The 21,495-nt window shown below is 36.8% G+C and overlaps 2 protein-coding genes across 2 annotated transcripts in view; both read left to right on the forward strand.

Moving 5' to 3' along the window:
- The window catches only part of prkceb (protein kinase C, epsilon b), an 81,774-nt gene extending 65,385 nt beyond the window's left edge, over positions 1 to 16,389 (forward strand). The window contains exons 12-15 of the mRNA XM_057341996.1: positions 8,730 to 8,868; positions 9,693 to 9,881; positions 12,083 to 12,229; positions 14,242 to 16,389. Coding sequence (XP_057197979.1) covers positions 8,730 to 8,868; positions 9,693 to 9,881; positions 12,083 to 12,229; positions 14,242 to 14,388 — 622 coding nt within the window. The 3' untranslated portion in view covers positions 14,389 to 16,389. The remainder of the gene's footprint in view (positions 1 to 8,729; positions 8,869 to 9,692; positions 9,882 to 12,082; positions 12,230 to 14,241) is intronic.
- Positions 16,390 to 17,744: 1,355 nt separating this feature from the next.
- The window catches only part of epas1b (endothelial PAS domain protein 1b), a 50,917-nt gene continuing 47,166 nt past the window's right edge, over positions 17,745 to 21,495 (forward strand). Inside the window, exon 1 of the mRNA XM_057341995.1 lies at positions 17,745 to 18,078. Coding sequence (XP_057197978.1) covers positions 18,053 to 18,078 — 26 coding nt within the window. The 5' untranslated portion in view covers positions 17,745 to 18,052. The remainder of the gene's footprint in view (positions 18,079 to 21,495) is intronic.

Below are 21,495 nucleotides of genomic sequence, written 5' to 3' on the forward strand. Positions count from 1 at the left end.
TTTATGTTAATGAGATTTTGGTAGACTGGTTTTCACACTGAAATAATATTAAATTATTTATTAAATTGTACTGCAGGTTATTTTTATGGTATATGCTTTAGGTTTTTTTTAAGTGATTGTGTTATGGTGGTACATTTGACAATTATTACCATGCTTTAGTTGCAATAAAATATGCAATATGCAGATGCAGTACAGCTCCCCCTAGTGTCTTCTATAGAGATGTGCAATAATTGCGATGATCTGAAACCATCGCGATGAGGTCAAACAATCGCGATGAGACGATTGTTTAATAATTGTGACAGCCCTAAATTGTATATTGACTTCCTACATGATTTCAAAGGCTCACTTGTAGATTTTTTATGCACCAACAGGTCAAACCTACTCAATCTGTACTATTTTTCCAAAATGTGGAAAATTAAATGCATCCTAGTAGTATGTTTTTTAAAGCAATCCCATGTATAATAGATAGGTAGGTAGGTAGGATAGACAGACAGATAGACAGACAGACAGACAGATATACAGATAGATAGATAGATAGATAGATAGATAGATAGATAGATAGATAGATAGATAGATAGATAGATAGATAGATAGATAGATAGATAGATAGATAGATTGTTGGAACAAAACTTTTACTATATTTAGTCTTCTTACAAATAGGTAGTCTATACCTACGGCCAGATGGAAGGGGTATAAAATACTGATAGAGTGGGTGATCTGGGTTATTCAGGACTGTATGTGCTTTCCGAATCACAGCTAATGGGCTAACCTTTAAATAAATAGGCTCTTCGTCTTCTCTAAAATAATGGAATAAAAATGAAATAAGATGAAATAAAATAAAATAATTGATAGTATATACGTATATTTTATGCATATAATAATTTGCAATTCGAGTATTTTATTATTTTACCACACGGTAAATGTATAGTGTTGTAAGCATCACACAGCTGACACGTGCATTTTCAAGTTTAATCGAAGAGTGTAATTATACCAAAGACATGCAGAACGGATCTATAACACTGAGGGGTGAGAGGAAGACGGGGTCATGATGACTTGGGCTCTCAGTCATTGAACCCGGTGACCTCGTCATTGAACCCGGTGACCTGTGAGTTTCCTCACCCACCCATTCTCAGCCTGGTCTCGAGCTCTTTCTGGTCACGGGCAGGAAGAATCTCATTTGGAGTTTAATGCTGTATTGAATTAAATCCACCCCAGTCTTCCTGAACCCAGGCTTTCAGTGGCTGAAGGAAATAGGGGGTTTCTTATGAATGTAGGACAAACAGAGGTCCAGCGGTTTTAATTACACTGAGAATTATTCTTATTTCCCCCCAAATTAACAAAAAGGTCTGTTGTTAAGTAATGAGACTTGTAAAATATGTCATTAGAATACAAAAAATACAGCATAATTTGACCATGTTTTGAGCTTTTTTTTGAAGGCACTGAAACATCCTATTTTAGGATCTAAAACAAATTCTTCCTAATGATGACATTTTTATATCGTTATTATCTGTCAATATTTTTTCATTAACTGCCAAATCCCACACACAGGATTGTGGGATATCGTAAGGAAGCTATACTAAAAAGAACCAAAAAAGCGATGTGTGTCGTGTCATTTTTAATGTATACTAAATTTAAAAAAGTGTGTTTTTTCAACCTCAGACGTTTATTTTTAGTTAAAGTGAAAGTTCACCCAAAAATGAAAATTCTGTCATCATTTATTCACCCTCTTGTCATTTTAAACCTGTGTGAATTTCTTCCACAGAGCACAAAACGTATTTTTATATAAATTGAATGGATCTATTAATTAAAAACTCAACAATGCTATGGGTCCACTAGGCCCACAAACAAGGGATACTATTTACTTTTTTACTTGCTACCTCTATTTTATATGTTTAATTTTTCAACATGACTCCAACAATTGTAAATTGTAAAATAAACTTAAAACAACTCAAATTCACAATACCACAAAAAGCTCAACAACAGACATTTTTTCTAAATGCTTGGGATTACAGTCCCCCTATTTCTTTTCAGTCTGTTTCATTTTAGCATCTTAATTGTTCCGATTTGTTCATCAAGGCCTTCACAACCAGTGCTCTGTTTGATTCTGTAACAGTCACATTTATAAGCAGGAGCCAGATGACACTGGATATACAGATTCATACAGCGTCCAGTCAGTCACAAGGTCTTCAATATGCCATCAGAGAAGTCTTCCCGTATTCCTACACAAGTCATGTGTGGCACAAGCACATCAGACGAACAGACGAGCGGCAGTTTTACTGATACAGGAAGTCATTCAATCCATGTCCAGGTTCTATTTAAGAACACAGGAGCTTGGAGCACTGCCATGACATTCATTCATGTGTCTGCACCCACAGCCGTCTGATCCTTGTTTACGGCTACAGCGCTAACATGATGTTTCTTTGGCAAGAAAGTGGACAGGATGTGATTCAGACAATATGAATGGCTTATTGTGAGTTATAAGAATAACAGCGCACACACATACAATTCAGATTCATCTCAGGCGCCGATTGTGTTGATTGCCTGATGATGGGTGCGCTGGACTACTGCACACTAGGGATAAGTGCTCTGTCCTTCCTCGTGGTCACTTTAAGTGCAAAGCATGCTGGGAGATTGATTGATTGGGCCCGTGTAATCTTGGTCTGACCTAGCACAGGAACAAACAAAGGAAGCATAAATTGTACAGGTCCTCCATACTGGACAGATTGCAATCACAAAATAATGTGGTATCTCGGACACCAATGTCTCTCTGGAGACCTGAAGACTATTGTGGCACAAGACACTGTGTCTGTGTTTAGAGGAGACTGGGGCTAGTTGTCACAAAAGCTATAGCTGAAGAAAAAATTAAGAGATAAGTTTTTACAACTCTTTTCAGTTCTTCTGAAATTAGTTATGTGTTTAAGGTAAAACGATCATTTTATTTTGTGAACTACTAACAATATTTATCCCAAATTTCAAATAAAAAAATGTTTCTATTTGCATTTATTTGCAGAAAATGAAAACGGGGGAATCAGGTGAAAATAACAGAAAAGATGCTCTCTATTTTTTCAGACCTCGAAAACTGCAAAGAAAACAAGTTCATATTCACTTTCAAGCAATACTATAGTAATATTTGTACATGTATTTAGGAAAAGTTAAACATTTATTTTTTATGTGACAACCTGGATTTTTATCACAGTTTTCATGTGTCTTGTCATGCTGTCACATTGCTTGTCGGATGACTTTATGTCACTCCTAAGGTTTGATTTTGTGGATTTTTTTCAATTAATGTCAGCAGTCCAAATCCTCCAAACTAAATTTCCATTTTCAGCATTTTTGCAATTGCTGGTGAACACTTTAAAAGCAACTTTCAGCTAAAAAACAAGTTGTCATGTGTATTAATGTTGGAATTTTGTACAACAATTTTGATTATTTAAAAATCATCCAACATTTCCCAATTTTGCCCTAAAAGTCCTAGTAATTGGCCATTTAAGAAATTTAACACTTTAGGTCTTTAGTGTGTTCCAATATTTGGGTCTACAGTAAAAAATTTTTTTTTCCTGGGCAATAGATGTAATGATGCTCAATCTGCATCCCTTTTTAGTCCTTTTTTTAAACAATGCACTTTTTAGAAACTTAAAAATAAGCCCACTGAAGTGAATATTCATTCCATATGAGATCACTGGTTAGGCACACCACGTGGATTTTGTGGTGACCTCAGATGCCTCCCGTGGGATTATAATCAAGTCACAGAGGCGTTCTATCTGATATCATATAAAAGGCACGGACATAATTTCCAGCAGCCCTGCTCTTGTGACTGTAAATAAAGATTCTTGATAATGTTCTCTTTGGTCTCGTCTTGTTTTGAATGGCATCCCTTGGCTTTGGGAAAGCCCTGCAATGTTTGCGGCTGGCAAAAGGTGCGTGTCAGAACACGGCCCCTTGTGTTAGCGCGCGAGCTGCTTTGGACGCATGGCGGAACCGCGTTTTTCCCCATGTGAACTAACGCAGCCTCTCTGTGACCTGTCTTACATACCAGTACAAAATACAAAACCTTCTGGAACAAAATGTGCCGGCCAATATTCACCACCCTATCTGAGCAAGACACGGTGGCAGTTTTGACTCAGTTTGATCCCGTTAAAGAGGACTTGTTTGAGCTTGACTCCTTCGATTTCCAGCGGCTGGTTTGGTTGTTTGTTCAGATTCAGTGCATCTAAAAATAGACGAGGAGCAGGTGGCTCAGATGTGACTCTTCTTGTTGTTTTTCCATCTTTTGTCGAGCCGTGGCTCTTTCTGGATAATGCTTGCAGCGTGACATGGAACAATATTGTTGCCAGGATATGAAAGTTACTAAAGCTCCGAGACTCAAGGGGGCTTACAAGGGAATAACCCGGAATAACCATATTTTACACATGCATGTATGTGAGATCTGTTCGTCTGATATACTGTATGTGTTCTGCCTGAACTTTCACCGGACACAGCATATGGCCATAAGGGCTGTTCCTTTTTGTACAATACTTACTGTAGCCTATCTGTGTGTTCATCTCATGACTGAAATGCATTAGGCCGAGAGCAAAGAAAACAATTGTACTTTCATAAATAAATACTCCTCTATAAATAAATTACGTAATTTGCAGTGATGTATGAATACAGTTTAGTATTAATCTGTGTTAGTATCAGTAATGGGTTAGAAATGTTCAACGTGTTTTATTATTAACATTGTATGAAATGATTTTATGGAAGCCTCGTGTTCTTTTTTGGGGTGTGTGGTAATGGAATAGCTTGGGTACAAAAAAATGCTGATTGTTTTAGATTTTAGCACATTTTTGTTGGTTGCTGTGTACGTAATGGAAAAAATCTCCTCAAGATTCACTGAAAACACAGGAAATGCTTTAAATCGAGTCTGCTCTCTTTTGCCATCTCTTTTTCTCTCTCTCTGTCCGTCATAATGTTCTTTTAACATATGCGTGCTTTCCTGCACATAAAAAGCTTCAGCATAACAAAAACAAAAAAAAAGTTAATTACGTCCTTGTATAACTCTTTGTTGTGGTTGGTTTATATGCCAAGTTATTATTGGTATAATTTAAAAGATTTTCTTATACGTGTTCTTTGTAAAAGTACCTTTATAAACTTTTTACCACATCTTTGAAGTTCATTCGGCCTATAAAAAATGAAAACACTATGTTTTTTAAATTACAGTAACAATAACAAATGTATACAATAAAAAAATAGATTACATACTACATACAACAGAACTAAATTTTACATGAAAAAAGTTACAGTATTTATGTAATCCAATCACGTCTTGGATTACATAACATGCTGTATGTTACTATACCTACAACCTTCTTTAAGAATCCAGTTTGTTATCACAAATGTGGTCTTTTTGACAACTCTCCTATTTATTTGGTGTGTTGTTTATTGAATGGGACATCTGTCAAACCATAGCCTTATAACCTCAGACCTCAGTCAGTCACTGTGAAACCAAAGTGTTACTTACTGTAACAACCTTGAAGTGTGAAAGTGAAAGAAGCGTTCATGCACTTGTGAGGGAGATAAGAGAGGTCAGTATTATGAATGAACAAATAAAGCTCAGTGTCATCTTTGCAGTAAAAAGTGAGGAATAAAGACGAAACCAAGATGAGTTGAGAGATGTTCATGCTGGAAGATTGACAGAAATGGATAAGGGGAGAAAGAGAGGAATAAGAAACAGATTGAAAGATGGACAATTCTGGAACATTCTGTGAATTAGAGAACATGTGGGCAGAACACAATACTGTATGGTCTGTCTGTCTCACCGACATAAAATGAGCGGGAATTATGTATAATAAAGTAAATTATACTTTATTATACAACAGTTAGTTCTGATCCTCAAATCTCATTGGATGAGAGGTGGTGGAAAAACACCAGAACATACAGCCATAACTCTGTCATTTGTTTAACTGCTACTGTATCCATATTTTAAGAATAAAACAAATTATTTCATTATGAGATGACACAAACTGGAATTTTGCAGTGACAAAAAATCCTTAATCTATATAATCTATATTCGGTATACATGTCTGCAAGCTTATGATATTCATGTTTTTGTTTCTCAGCCAGTGCTGGTGGGTTTAGTAAATCCACAGCCTTATTTTTTTAGACCCCAAAATAATTAGGGCTGTGTATTGGCAAGGGCCTTTCGATACGATGCATATCACGATAGATAAGTTACAATACAATATATTGAATACATTTCGATACGATACATAATTGCAATATATTGCAGTACTTTTCAAATAAAAAATGTAAAAAGAAAATAGAGCTGAAAATACAACTTGCTGTGGACCACCTGGGTTATTTTTTTACATCCCACCAATAGAATCCATCACATACCAGTAGACACCATTATAGTTTCAATTAAAACTAATACAATTTCCATTACAATCATTAAATCTATTACATTTTCTATTGTGTTTTGGGCAGAGTTCTATTGGTTTTTTTCCAGCAAGGTTGTTTTTGCTGTCCATTTGTGAATTCTTTAGATTGCATTTTAGGAGACGGAATATTTAATTACTCGCAGTTATTGTTTGACAGCGGACCACAAGGATAGAGTCACTTTTGCTTTTGCAACCTAATAGTCTTGTGTTACCCAGAGCAACACCCTCATAGTCCGTCAATAAAAAAAACTCCCACATTTGCGCATCACAATGAACACGTTTCATTAAAATCAAAGCGCACCCAAGCGTCGGCTCTGGAAGCTGGAGCGCCATGCTCGCTCTCGCTTGAGACAATGGGCGTATGTACTGTATATGACGTTAAAACGTGATTTTAATAAATGTATAGATAGTAGAGGTTGGACTGTCGATACACTACTGTGAACAAAAATATTGCGATAGTTTGCTGTATCGATATTTTTGCACGGCCCTATTAATAATGCACGTAAAATCCTTTACAGATGTTTACTTTGTCCTAATTACAAGCAACATAAATATATATATACAGTATATATAAATATAAATGTTTGAGGTTAAAAAAGCGATTAATTCCAAACGCTGAAACACTGAAATTGGCTCCCAAAGACCCACTCAAGGGTAAAGTTGATTTATTTTTCTCAATGTAGATAGGCCTATATTTATCTGGATATCTAGATCTTTTATCTGCATTACAGCTCTATATTCTGTTAAACAACTTTTTGCGGCATATTCTGGGATGCTTTTCCACTAATACTAAAAGAGTTCTTGTCGTTTGTAACTGCCTTTAGTTCACTGTCCCGTCATTTTATTACCTCTTACCTTATTACCTTTTAGTGTCTTTTAATGTTTCATAATCACAAAATGTGCATAATTTCTATTTGTTTACAATAATTTCATTAAAGAGCGTTTTAAGAACAAAAATTCTGTCAGGTTTATTGTAATGTTTGACGGGTAGTGTAACACATTCAGGCACAGATCATCCATCAAAAGTGAAACATTTGGGAAGTGGGTCTCTCACCGCACATATTAGCAACATTCATTACAAGCCATTTTTACACGCCTGCATGTAAAGAGCGATTAAACATATTCGTTGAGGAAAGACAGCAGCGAATGAACGAACGCACTCACTTTTCAGACAAACAGAAACGTGCCGAGTACCAGGGTGTCCTACTGAAAGAGAACAGTTGTGTAAGGCGTCTGAAGCGCCCCTCCCTTCTCAGTGAGGGTGGTTTTTACGAAAACACCTTTGGCTGAATGACATCCTGAGAAGTGATGTTGACATTCTTGTTGCAATCAACCATCAAACCCCAATCCAACTGGTTTCATCCATCTCCTTGTTGTCTTTCATCAGTAGCTCCTTATCACCCCTCTCTCTCTTCCTCCCTTTATTTTTTCTCTCTCTCTCTCTCTCTCTCTCTCTCGCGCGGGCTGGATAAATTCACACAGACAGACACACTGTGCACGGATACATGCTGTGCACTGCATACTGTAGTCTAGTCTTACAGTGTGTACCCCAACAGAGTACGCCTTCGGTAACACGCAGTAACGTTTTTATTATATTATGCTATGTATTGAATACAATTTAACAATATCATTAGCATTATTAATGTCTGCAGAATTATAATAATTCACTTCTCTTAAGCTAAAACTATTGAATACAATGACTTACTAAGTCACCATTTTTTCTCTTCAAAGGATTAGTTCACTAGTCATGAGAATTTTGGCATTATTTACTCACCCTCATGACTTCTCAAACCTGCATGACGTTCTTTTTTTTCACGGAACATAAAACTCGAAGGATATCCTGAGAGCGGTTTTTAATATAATAAAAGTAAATAGGTACCGTCACACTCCAAAATGACAAAATAGCATAAAAGTGGTTTTGACAATCTGTGCTTATATTCCAGGTCTTCTTAAGCAATAGCTGTGTGAAAAACAGACTTTATTAGTAACTACTTGCAAATACTTGTTGCTTCTAGATACAGTATGCATGGAATGTAGACCAAAAGTTCTGATGAAATAAATCTTCTATAATAAAATACTGTATACTGTGCAGAATGGTTCTCTGGTTCATATCTCACAGATATACAGTACATGACTCATGTGCACTATTTTGATATTTTTGAGCCTTAACAGCTTTAAACACTATTCACTGTAATTGTGTGGACGATCCTGTTTGTGGATTTTCCCGATGGTTCATTGAAAAGGTGAATCGTTTCTGTCAGGGTTTTGGTTGAGTCATGATTTTGGTTTTGTTTGCTTTTGCCTTCTTCGCAGGGATTTGAAACTAGACAACATTTTGCTGGACGCAGAGGGTCACTGTAAACTGGCAGATTTTGGCATGTGTAAGGAGGGAATTCTGGACGGCATCACAACCACAACGTTCTGTGGCACGCCAGATTACATTGCCCCAGAGGTACAGTATTTCACACTCTCCAAAACACAAATGTTCAATCAACATGTGATATTTTCATTTTCCTGCTGTTTAGTTCTCATCTAGGTTTTAATTTAGTTTTTATTTTTGCGTAATTTTCCTTTTGGAATTTCAATTTAGTTTTAGTTTTTTTTCTGTCTCTTATTATTGACTAGTGGTATACAATATAGCTTTTTAATGGTTAATTCCAATACTGTAAATATTGAATAGCTGATGGCCCGTTAAATGCATAATGTTATGAAGTCAGACATTTCTTTGTGTGCTTTATCTTCAAGTGCACAGAAAACAATTTATGTATTTATGACTTCATTTATGCATAAAAATGATTTGATAACACTTTACAATAAGGTTGAATTTGTTACCAGTAGTAAAAGTATTAGCTAACATAAATGAAAAATGAGCAATATTGTTTTTTAACATTTATTAATCTTTGTTAATTATTTGTTTATTAATGTTACATAATACCAGTATGTTACACTGTACATTAATAGTTACAACTTTTTTAAGTGATTTTAAAAATGTTTTAAGAAATGCTCACATTAACCTGAACCTAAGATAAAAAAATTGTAAGTCTATGTTAACTACTGTAATTAACAAAAACAAATACAACCTTTTATATTTAGTAGATTTGACTAGACACCTGTTGATTTGATTATGCGTTAATTATGCTATAATCAACAATGATAATGCTGTTAGATCCAAATCTATTCCACAGACATTCCTCCTAGCACCAACAAAAATCATATGACATTCTCATAGTTCGTATGTCATTTCAATAGAATGGTGTTCTTCTCTGTGGTGTGCAGATCTTGCAGGAGCTGGAGTACGGCCCGTCAGTGGACTGGTGGGCTCTAGGTGTGCTCATGTACGAGATGATGGCTGGTCAGCCTCCATTTGAAGCAGATAATGAGGACGACCTCTTTGAGTCTATTCTCCATGATGACGTCCTTTATCCCGTCTGGCTCAGCAAAGATGCTGTCAGCATCCTCAAAGCGGTACATGTTCACATTTACTCACGTGGATGACTCATTCTTTAACAGTTCCATCTGTTACTTTCTTCTCTTTCTCAATTTCATTGTGAACATTTTGTGCCTTTCCCACTGACATCATCAAAGCCATAAAAAGAAGATTTTTTAAAGTCCCAGTGAAATTACAAAATGACAATTCTTATTTTTTCATGAAATATTGCAGTTTTTATAGTATATATATATATATATATATATATATATGATAATAGCTTATCAATGTGGGTCATTTTCTTTTTAAAATTCATGTACCCTCATAATCTTCAGTTAAAATCTGAAAATTCACTTCCGCCCTGAAATGACGAACCATCTCAAATGACGTAAATTAGACGGCTTGGGCGGAGCATCCGTTAACTCCTCCCCTTGAATTGTCAGTCTGCTGCTAGTTTCATTTCAAAATGCAACAGCTGTTTTTATACATCAGTCAATTCGCAGTAAAAAACACAAGCCACGCCCACTAGTTTTCGCCTTTGAAATTCCTTTTCAATTGGAAATGCGTCAGAATACGGAAGTAAAAATGATCGCAACTTCCGGTTCACGGGGACTTTAATGGATTTTAATAACCAGTTTTGAGACTAGCTAGTATTACATTAAAACATTCTATAAGACCATCTGTGGTAGTTAAAGCTACAGTTTGTAAAAACTGCTGCTAGAGGGCGCACGATCAAAACAACAACAACACCGTAGCTTGATGACGCTGTGAAGGAGCGTGGAATGATGGGATCTGTTGTCTTCAACTCCACCGCTGATGCATGGCCATCAATCAGACGGGAACGAGAAATCATGTTAGCGGATGAGGTAAAGTTTTATAAATGTTGCGAATAATTGTGGCCCATAAATAAGTGACTGCTCGAAACAAGCTAGTGGCTTGCTAGACGCTAGACACTACTTCCGCATTTGTCCACGACACTGTTGTCATGCGGTTTCTACGTCAGTAAAGGTGGTAACAAAGGGTAACTCCGATATGAAGCCATTGACAGGCGGTTTTCTCATGATTTACAAGTATGGAAACATTTGAGATATTGTAAGTACTCAGCTGAACAAAATTTATAACACTAGCTTAGTGGTTTTTGGATATTTTACTGCAAAATTGTTACAAACTGCACCTTTAATGCCTTGAATTACAAAATAAATTATAATTATTTTTTTTGTTATTTATAACCGGTGTGCTGTTCATTGACTTCATTGAAGAAAATCAACAATAAAATGTGAGGCAATATACGCACAATATATAATTTAAAATACGCACCTACTCAAAATTCCATGAAGAGGGAAAAAACAGCTCAGACATTCTTAACAATTTAGCCTTCAGAAGAAATTCATGCATTATAATGGCATGCTGACAGAATCTTTATTTGATTTTGCTGTATGCCATCCTCTCACTTTACACCATAGAACAGATGTGATTAGTTGAGTGGTGAGAGAGAGAGAGAGAGAGAGAGAGAGCGCAAAGGAAAAGGAGAGCTCGACACTACTTGTGGGAAAAGAACAGATTGTTTGTGTTCCCTGCTGGATTTGTGGATTGTGTAATCTCAGAGGTCTGCTTTCGGGGTGAGATGACCACCAGTTGGATCGGTCACTCCTTTAACAGTACGAGCGTGTTGCATACAGAGCGGTTATCCAGAACATTTTAGAACTCACTAGACTTGATGTTTTATTTGTGTATTGTTGTTTTCTTCTATATTTTACCTTAAAAAATGGTCATATTTCAATTGTTTTTCCCTTGATTCTGATGTTTGGTTAAGTGCTTCCCTTTACGCTCATAGTGTCCGGGCACAAAAGTGTGTGTGTGGTTGTGTGTTGTTTACTGTGTTCTTCGTGTGTCCCCATTTTCCTTCTCATGTCTAAGATTTACTTTGGCTGTCCCCTGCCCGTTTGTAAAGCTTGGTGGGAAAGGCAGCTTGTTTGTCTTGGACAGCATCATGTCACTCTGCGATCCGTCTTACTCGCACTTTGGTCACATGACCGGCTCATCTCAGGTCCTGCTTCCACAGGATGCGTTGTTACGTCATGCACATCATCCTTGACCATCTCGAGTTAACATGCTGTAACAAACTCAGGCCACATCATGATGTTCTGCTGTCTTTTTCCAGTTGCCTTCCTTTGAATGTTACAGCACTACAGGGCCATGTATTTTGCATCACTAATCTCTTTTCTTCTTTTTTTTGTAGTTTATGACAAAGAGTCCCAGTAAGCGACTGGGTTGCGTTGTGTCTCAAGGACTTGAGGAAGCTATTAAAGTACATCTGTTCTTTAAAGAGATTGACTGGGTACTGCTGGAACAGAGGAAGATCAAGCCGCCGTTCAAACCACGCATTGTGAGTATAATGTGTGAAACAGGCCATCTATCTATCCCATTTCATATTAAGGGGTCTTTTTTACACTCAAAAACGGTATTGACGTTTGTATCAAGAGGCCACTCACAGTGATGTTAACTTGTTCACTCAATATACAGTAATTGACATATCGTAAGCCCCTCCCCTCGAATGCAGATGAGCCAATGGCAGTTGAATATGAGTTGCACGGGGACCGGAACTCGGACAACTTTAGGTTTCAGCGCCATAGAGATACATTGAAAGATCCGAAGCTCTCATCGGCTTTATGCTACAAAAATGATAAAACAATGTGCCTGGGGTACTTGTAACACTAATTCCTGGTGTCCTGGGAGGATGAGGAATGGAGTTTATTTTATTCAATTTCCTAAACCCATACAAAAAATAGAAAAGTGTGGGCGAAGTAACCCGATTCAACTCCAATCCCAGTGAAGACAAAAACGTTTATTTTCTGGTTGTCATACTTTCACTATACAGTAAGTTCAAGTTTCCATCTGCAGATCATTAATGTCATCTTGTGCTTCAGTGTCGTATCTCTGGCTAAAACTTGTTGAGTTAGTGAGTCCATGCTAACGTACAAACCTAAATATCTAACTGTTCTCACAGCATGTACATTGTTGGTAATAAACCAATGTCTACATTTCAGTGTCTCTCCATATTAAACTGGTTAAATGTAAATTAATTGAATCTTACCCTGCGGTACATGAACAGTTGATCCTAGATGTTGTCATCTGCGATTGAGACGACCGTAACACGAGGCTTCACCCGCTAGCATTGTGATCTGTAAATCCTCGCTTCCAAATTAAATTGGTTATCCACCATAAATATTTTAAAATCGTTTATATATCCCTCTGTGGCATATTTAAGTCCCATTTGAATTCTGAAGTCCAAAATGTACCAAAAACAACTTCGGACAAGGTTTTCACACTGACAGCTGCCATTGAAAGACATTAGAAACTTCGGTCGCTTGTCCGAGTTAGCAACAGTAACTAAGGGGGGCTGGGCTTACTTAAAAAATGGGGTCTCCCAAAACTTTTACAGCCTCAGAAAAAAATCCAAATTTTCATTTAATCAGCATTTCTAGATGTATTGTGTCCATTCCAGTCCAGTGTCTGTTGAATTTCAACAAAATCCAACCTCAGGAGTGACATCAAGTCATCCAACAGCAATGTGAAAGACCGACAGCATGACAAGACACATGAAATCTGTGATAAAAAATAATTTTTGAACTTTTCCTAAATACAAAAGGGAATATGAACTTGTTCTTTGCAGTATTTGAGGTCTGAAAAAATACCTAGCTTTTCTGTTACTTTCACCTGTTTCTCCAGTTTTCATTTTCTGCAAATAAATGCAAATAGAAAGATTTTTTATTTAGGAGAATATTAGGAGAAAACCCAAATCATCTAAATGGTGACTTCACATAAAACTATATTTATTCTAAATTCTGGAAAACCGTAAAGATACACTGGTTAAATATATGATTTCAGACTACAAATATGGCTTCTCTCGTTCTCTTACTAAGATCAACATGGTTTCTGACAGACATAATTTGTTTTGTGGTATTTGTGAATTTATGGCTGCAGAGAGAATGAACAATCTGAAACATTCAGAAAGCAAAAATGATAAAAATGGTCCTGTTTAGAGTATGCCATGGTAATGATTTTCTATATTATTTTGTCTTTGCAGCCTGTGGTAATATTACATATTGCATTTAATTTTAAGGAAATTTCCTCGAATACGAACTATTATGTGAGACTACAGATTATGTTCATGGTAAACAGAAACACTATTGGGGGTGGATAATATGGCACAGTGATTGCAAAAGAAAAGAAAAGTAATAGACACATCATGTCTAAATAGTTGCTGACCCCCTGTCCTAAAGATATGTATGTCAAGTATGTGAACTTGTATGTGCCTGCACAAGCTTGTTTTTGTGCATTGCTGCCCTAAAACGCCTCAATCACTCACAAGGCATTTTCTTCCTTTTCCAACCACAGAAAACCAAAAGAGATGTCAACAATTTTGACCAGGACTTCACCCGCGAGGAGCCGGTGCTCACGCCAGTAGAAGACGCCATTATCAAACAGATCAACCAGGAAGAGTTCAAAGGCTTCTCCTACTTTGGCGAAGAGACCCTGTCTTAAACCGTAAACCCAAGACTCCCGCGCTGTACTGAACGCCTTGAGTTCACTGCATTACCAAGAATATGATGCTTTAGTTTTAAAAAGAGAATCAATATTTCCTGCTGAACCACTTGAAGACTGATGAGTAATCTTTATTTAATGTAAAACACTAAGCTTGTGAGTGCCGTTGAGCCGTAAAGAAAGAGGTCATTTCACGCAAGTAGTTTGCTTATTGGATACCTTGGAGAAGGTCATTTCACTTTCCATTTCTTTTCCCAGAATCCTCTTCTTGAAGTCTCCATGGACTCAGCACATATACTGTATGTCAGTTTGGAAATGCAAAAACCAAATGTAAAGAACCAGTGATTGTATCGGAAATGATGATCGTGTGTTGGGAATATTAACGCTCAACGCTGTGATCACATGATGATCTATTAGCCAGTGATTGGAGGGTACTAGAAAGGTGATGCACAGACTAGGAACTGCCTGTCATGTGACCACCTCACATTTCTTGAAATAGCAGTGTTGACGAACTCATGTTGTGTGTGGGTGTGTGTTTTATTAAATTACTGGATTGTCTTGTTGCTAGGATGTTACATATGTGGATTTCACTGCAACGCAGCAAGACTTGTGAATGGGTGAGGGCAGTAGCCAATCACGTCTCTCTGATTGTTAGCCTGTGAACTTCTAGACTAAACATCTATTGCATGGTTATGCGTATGATATTATTGTGTATTACTAGAAAATGTGCAATACTTTGTGTACGTGCCACGGTCTGGCATTCCTTTTTTTCCTCTGATTTGTCCAATGTACAATTATAATTGTACACCTGGTTTGTTGGATTGTGAAAACGTGTGATATAAGGGTCCTTTATGTTAGTTCTTCTGCTGCCGTGTTCTTTGTACAATCTAGTTAGACAGGAGACCAAAATTAATTTCAGTGGCAAAAATTTTTGAGGCAACTTAAACATTCTGATCAAGCAAAAAATAACATTCTTTTGGAGAATTGGCTGCAAAAAAGTGCTTGGTTTTGCATGTTTTTTTATGGGTATGACATGAAAATGTAAAAGGTTCTCTGGTGACTGTTAAGGTTACAGGTTAATTGAAAGCATTTTATTGTTATTATAAAAACATTTCATTACTGTTTTTTTTACAAATATTATTTTTTATGTACATTTCCTGCTATCTTCTCTTGCCAACACCATTCTTCTGTTGACGATTTCTAATGTATATTTCACAGTTCACAGTCTGCTTGATTTCTGTCATTTGTGTCTTTATTTTCACTTGTCTTGTCTTCTAAAAGCATGTTTGGCCTCAGCTGTGCACTCCTGAGCTGACGTTTATTCGCCCTCACGGGGACTGGATGGAGTCCACTAACAGGAGCTTCACGGTGCATCTCCTGCCAAATACCTGTGCCCTGATGCACACTTCACAATGTAATTTCAGACTTAATGAGTGATGTGGAGTTTTTTTTATCTTTATGGGATGGGGGGGTGCTTTCGTTTTGTTTTTGGAATGACTTTACTTAGGAGACACATTGACATGTTACAGCTAAACAAAAACAAACTCAAACAAAAAGTACCTCGCTGGTAAAACGTGAATCTGTGTATCTCAATGGACTAAATACAGTATTTGTACATACGAAGGTACAGTGCATAATAATATAAGTTATATAAGTGTTTTATGTCACTGTAAGTATCATAGATGTGTATGTATTTGTTTTTTATCGTATTGTGCAGCTTCATTTGTACAGTAAATCATGTTTTTTTATTTGACATCTTTGCCATCCATCACTGTCACATTATTTTACTCATTTTAGTGTGTGCCAAATGTACTGTACTCAAAGGATGTGAATGTGCATTGTTTGGTTTGAAACCTATTAAATAAGATGTCTAAAACAAAGCATACTGTTTAAAGCTGGTCTCCAGATTCCAGATCAGGGGCTATAAAGTAGTTACCCCTAACCTTTTTTGTTTGTTTAAGAATAAAAGCATATTCTGTACTTGTACAGAATGTTACAAGAGTTGTGGTTGATTATGTAAGTAATTAGTTATTAATTTATTTATTTATAATACATCATTATTATGAATGCATATGAGTGATGTACAGTCAGTTGGGAATTATTGAAAAAAGAGCCCTAACAGGATGATTAGGATCATGCTGGGCCTCGTATCATCCCGTAGGGGGTTATTTTGCAATAGTGAGCAGGTGATACACATTATCCTACATGGCTATAAATTAACCAAATAAACAAATGGACATGAAACATTAATTTGACTTGAATTTTTTATTAGTTTACTTGTGATGACCACAGAGAGACAGAACATGAGCACAACAAAGAAATATGTTTCCCAGATAAGACACCACGCAATGTTGCTATTGACAGTGATCATTCCTTATTCAGGAATATTGAAATTATAGCGAAATGCATAATTATAGTAATTAACAAGATGAAGGGGCAGTAGGAAGGACAAGATAAACTCATGGAGATGTTAAGGGTCATTATGACCTAAACTTTAGTGAAGTATTTATAAAGCATGGCCTTCTCTTCTTAATTGAGAAGATTGAAATCCATTGACACAAGAAAAATCGTGCTATAGATTTTTGAGTTATAATAAAAATAACTGCTTAGGTGAAAAAGCAGGTCTTGTGATCGTACAGCTCACAGATCTACAAAAGATATTAGTCTTTTGCCATAAGGCTCCATTTATTAACATAGTTAATGCATTAGTTTCACTGTGCATTAACTAATGTTAACAAATACACATTTGAAAGGTTGAATGTTAACATTCTGTTTAATAAATGTTGTTAAGGAAATGTTCAGTGTTTCTCTGACACAACGACTTTTCAAGAAATGTTATCATTATCCAATGTTGCAGTCAAATTGTAGCTAGAAAAGCACATTATTTTTAGTCCATTTTAAATATGACCATTGTTGTTATTGTTGCTATCATTATTATAAAAAGGCTTTGGAGTCTAAAAGACCCCAAACAAACGGGACACGAGCAGACTTAACAGGTTACAATGGAATGAAAGCTATCAATATATTTTAATTTGCTTCAAGGTACACATCTTAAGGGCTGGACACGCTTTTCATCAATACTCGTGGTATGAACCAAAATATTAATATTATATTTCATTACATTTCTCCATTCCCAGAGGTTGCACATCTTTCTTTCGCAGAAATGCATGTTGCTTTTCAACAAACACACGATTATCGGACTGATTCATATTTGAAGTCTATAGATACTGAAGTCTTATCTCTAAATAAGTAAGACCTGGACCCTGAAGTCCTGCTCTGAAGGTGGGCGTTTCCTAGACGCAGAAACAGCCAATCACGGAGCTCAAACTGATTGCTCGACTGTCATCGACCTTGTGTGCTGCGCAGCGGCTGCAGATCGACTTCACGGCTGACCCTCGAGACGAGGATTTTCGGACCCTGAACCGTGAATTTTAAACGTGCGGAAGACTGTACGATCCTTGGCAGTGATCTGAGACTGTACAGTCCACTTTCGCCCTGTTTCTTCGCTACTGGAATGGACTTTATTATGTTTTAGGATCAATTGTGCGTCTTTTGGGGTATTTAAAGCGAGCAGACGGTGGTTGTGAGCGTGTCCTCTTCGCAAAGATATCGGAGCGCTGTTGAACTTCGGAGATTACAAGGGAACAGCAACATTGAGAAGGAGATGACAGTGGAAAAAGAGAAGAAGAGGTGAGTTTAACGTTAGCTTGTTCACTGTGCGTAACTCGTGCTGCGCGTTTAAGTTTTATTGAGCAACAAGTGAATGACGGACGGACACCGTGCACAAGTTCATTCACCGCCTCACTGGTTGTTTAACCTGCAGTAAATGAAGCAATAATCATATTTATCATATAAAATATAGAATTTCTTGCATTTGAGCTGTTGTGACACTGTGTTTGAGTTTCCTGTCACCCTGTCTTGTGTATTAGCATACATCAGGTAAATTGATACTGTGTGGCGTTAAAATGTTTTCTTAAATATCGTAGTAAATATTGGTCAAAATATTTTGAGTAATAAATCATAATAATAATTATGTATTTGTTTTTATTTATGAATATATCATTTTATTGTCCTGTCGAATTTGAACTAGCCTTGAACTATTAACGTTACTTGATTATACTTGAACGTTACAGACATGCACGAGCGACTTGTATTACGTAGAATAATCTACAAGAGTATAATCTAATCTGTAATCTGTATGAAGTATAAAATGTAATTTTAGCGTTATCTAAACTAATATTATCGTTAAATAGTTGTAGTACAATAAATAAACTGAAAAGCAGGTTAAATGCATAGCATACAGTATTTATTAATTGCCATTTTATCATAAAATGAAAATCTAAAAAAAGAAAAAGGATTAAGAAAATTAAATATCTGAAATATATACTGTATTGTACATAAGTCTTATTTCTAAAATACATTAAAACACTTTTTTTCAGTTGACTCTAGGTCATATATCTGAGCAGGGCTGCTTAATAAGAGAGAGAGAAATAGTGGTGTGTGTGTCTGTGTGCTTGTGTGTATCTCAGAGCGCCTTCAAGTCTACTTCGTCCTTGTGACAGTGCTTCCCTAACAAGCTCTCCATTACTTATCAGATGAGTCTCGGGGTGGCAGAACACAAACAAACATTTGCTACTGAACTCAAATGAAGAGAATGTATGTCACTCATTCAGAAGGGATACAAGACTTCAACCTTAAGAACTAAAAGACCGCCTGTCAATGATCACAGACAGTGAGACACATAAGATGTCTTCAGAAACACCAGAACCATTAAAGATGGTGTGTGTATTTGTATGTGCTTGTCTACACACCCTCAGGGTGTATCTTGTATTCATAAATGAATAAATTGAAAGATAGCCAGAGGCTTTATACGAGACCCCTTGTATACATGCTGTAGTGTTCCTGTTGTTAGAAGAAAAAAGATTGTGGGTTTGAATCCAAAGGATAAAAGTCACTTTGGATGAAAGTGTCTGCCAAATGCATTCATGTACAGTAAATGGGTTTAAATAGGTTGAAATACTCAATTATGAACTGTTTACAACTAAAAGCCGGTAGGAACCAGAGCCATTGAGAGAGTGAGTTCTGCCAACTCCGTTGACTCCAATGGAACAGTTTTTTCACAGCAACGGAGGCTCTCAATAGTTCTCGGAAGATACTAGTAATGCATGGAGCTGCGACTTAACAGACCAACTGAGGTAAACTTCGAGCCCATTTAAAGACAAAGCCATTTAATGAATAAAAAAATGAAAGAAATAAAGCATTTAAAGAGAAAACATAACTTCCTGGAACTATCTGAAAGCTCCATGAATCACGTGACGCTCCAGCGTTTTGGACTTCCGTTGGCAGAACTCTCTCTCTCAATGGCTCTGGTAGGAACAAACCAGTCTTTGATGAAGTCATCGTTATGGTAATCAACACGACATCAAATAAGCAAGTATTTGCATCCTATTCATCAGAACCGGATTGATTGCTGTTGCGCTTCCTTGCAAGGTCATTTCTGAAGGTCACTTAGTGTACCCGGTCATTTGTTGTTGTTCTCCGTTACGTCACACGTGAATCATCAGGCTTTCTTTCTGATTCAGGCTGTGCGTTAGAGAGAGAAAACAAGTGGGCCAAGTGGCTCATTTACGAAGAGAAAAGCGGTGCTTTGTGAGGGACTCTGTTAACTCAATGCTCCAGTCCCTGAGCCTCAGGCCGAGAGCTGGCCTTGAGCCTGGTGCAACTTGTGAATTGTTCTGTCCAGGCTCGCAGCTCTGCTGCCACAGAACCGCTTACCTGCACCAGGACTGTGGGGTACTAGTCAGGCATTGCAGAGTTTTATGAATAAATGAGTCATGCATTTTGCATTTAACATCAAGGTTTTAAGAGAAGACACTTGGTGACCTTGGTCTTGACAACTCAATGAGGCTGTTATCAGAGTGCACATTAGAATGAGGACTTCACAAACAAAATAGGACATTTACCATAATTGTACTATAGTATTTTTCTGTTTACATTGGTGGAATTAGCTATTAAATGAGCAAGAGTGCTATTAAAGCTGTGCAATATATATATGAGAATGTCGTGATTCGGCTGAAATTTAATCAAAGTGTGCTACCAACATAGGGCCATAAAAGCACAATTGTATGATTACTTTTATACAATGGCACAACAGGCAAGGAAAATTATTTAAATAAGAGAACGCCAAGGAGTGTCCCAAAACCCATGCTTACTTCACGGACACACATTTTACAGTGCATTTTGTCAGTAGCGTGAGAATTCAACCCATGACCTATTTGCTGCCGTCATGTCAGCTGAGTTACAGGAACGCAACATTTGCATGATATGCACAAAGATAGCAGAAAGACAGCATGCACATAGAACAAACTCTCCTGTCTGTGGAAAGTCTGCATTATTCTAAATGACAACATGCCACTGATGCTTTGATAGAGTTTAACTGTTGAAGCTGACACGTTTAAAACAGATGTTTCAATAGAGTTTCTGATTCGGACAGCTGTAAAAAAGCATTGTATTACTGCTGTCCTTCTGAAACCTTGTATCTCCATATTTTGTGATATTTATTTTTTGCCATAAATCATTATTATTACTCACCCTTTATGTTTGTCACTGGGTTTGGCAAACATCTAATCAATAAAATGTCTTAAAAAGTGCTTGTTTAATTATTTTTTCCATTTCCTGAAAGATAGCAAATTTGAATATCTGATTGATTCAATTGAAGCAGTTGATACCTGATACATCTGCCTGTGCCATATTTTCCATACTAAAAGTCTGCAAATATTGCTGTTTATTTTTTGGTGTCGTATATTCTCGTGTTGTTTTGGTTACAAACATCATTTTCACTGCGTTTTAGATCTTACAGGCAACATTTTGAATCTGCTTCATGATTTCAAAGGAAATCCGTGAATATCAAGATAAAAATCGAATTGCTTGAAAAGACTGAGAAGAAAAACTCGGCTTTGTGCGCAGGTTTTTTTCCTTTATTTTGCTCTTTGTGTCATGTTTAAGTATCAGCGATGGGCGTTTGAGTAGATTTGGACCGATGTGGGCAGTTAAGGCTTTTGTTTCCACAAGATATGAGACTTTGGTGGAGAAATTCAAAGAGCCTCC

Source organism: Triplophysa rosa, linkage group LG9 (genome assembly GCF_024868665.1).
Source record: "Triplophysa rosa linkage group LG9, Trosa_1v2, whole genome shotgun sequence".
In the NCBI taxonomy this organism is placed as follows: Eukaryota; Metazoa; Chordata; class Actinopteri; order Cypriniformes; family Nemacheilidae; genus Triplophysa; species Triplophysa rosa.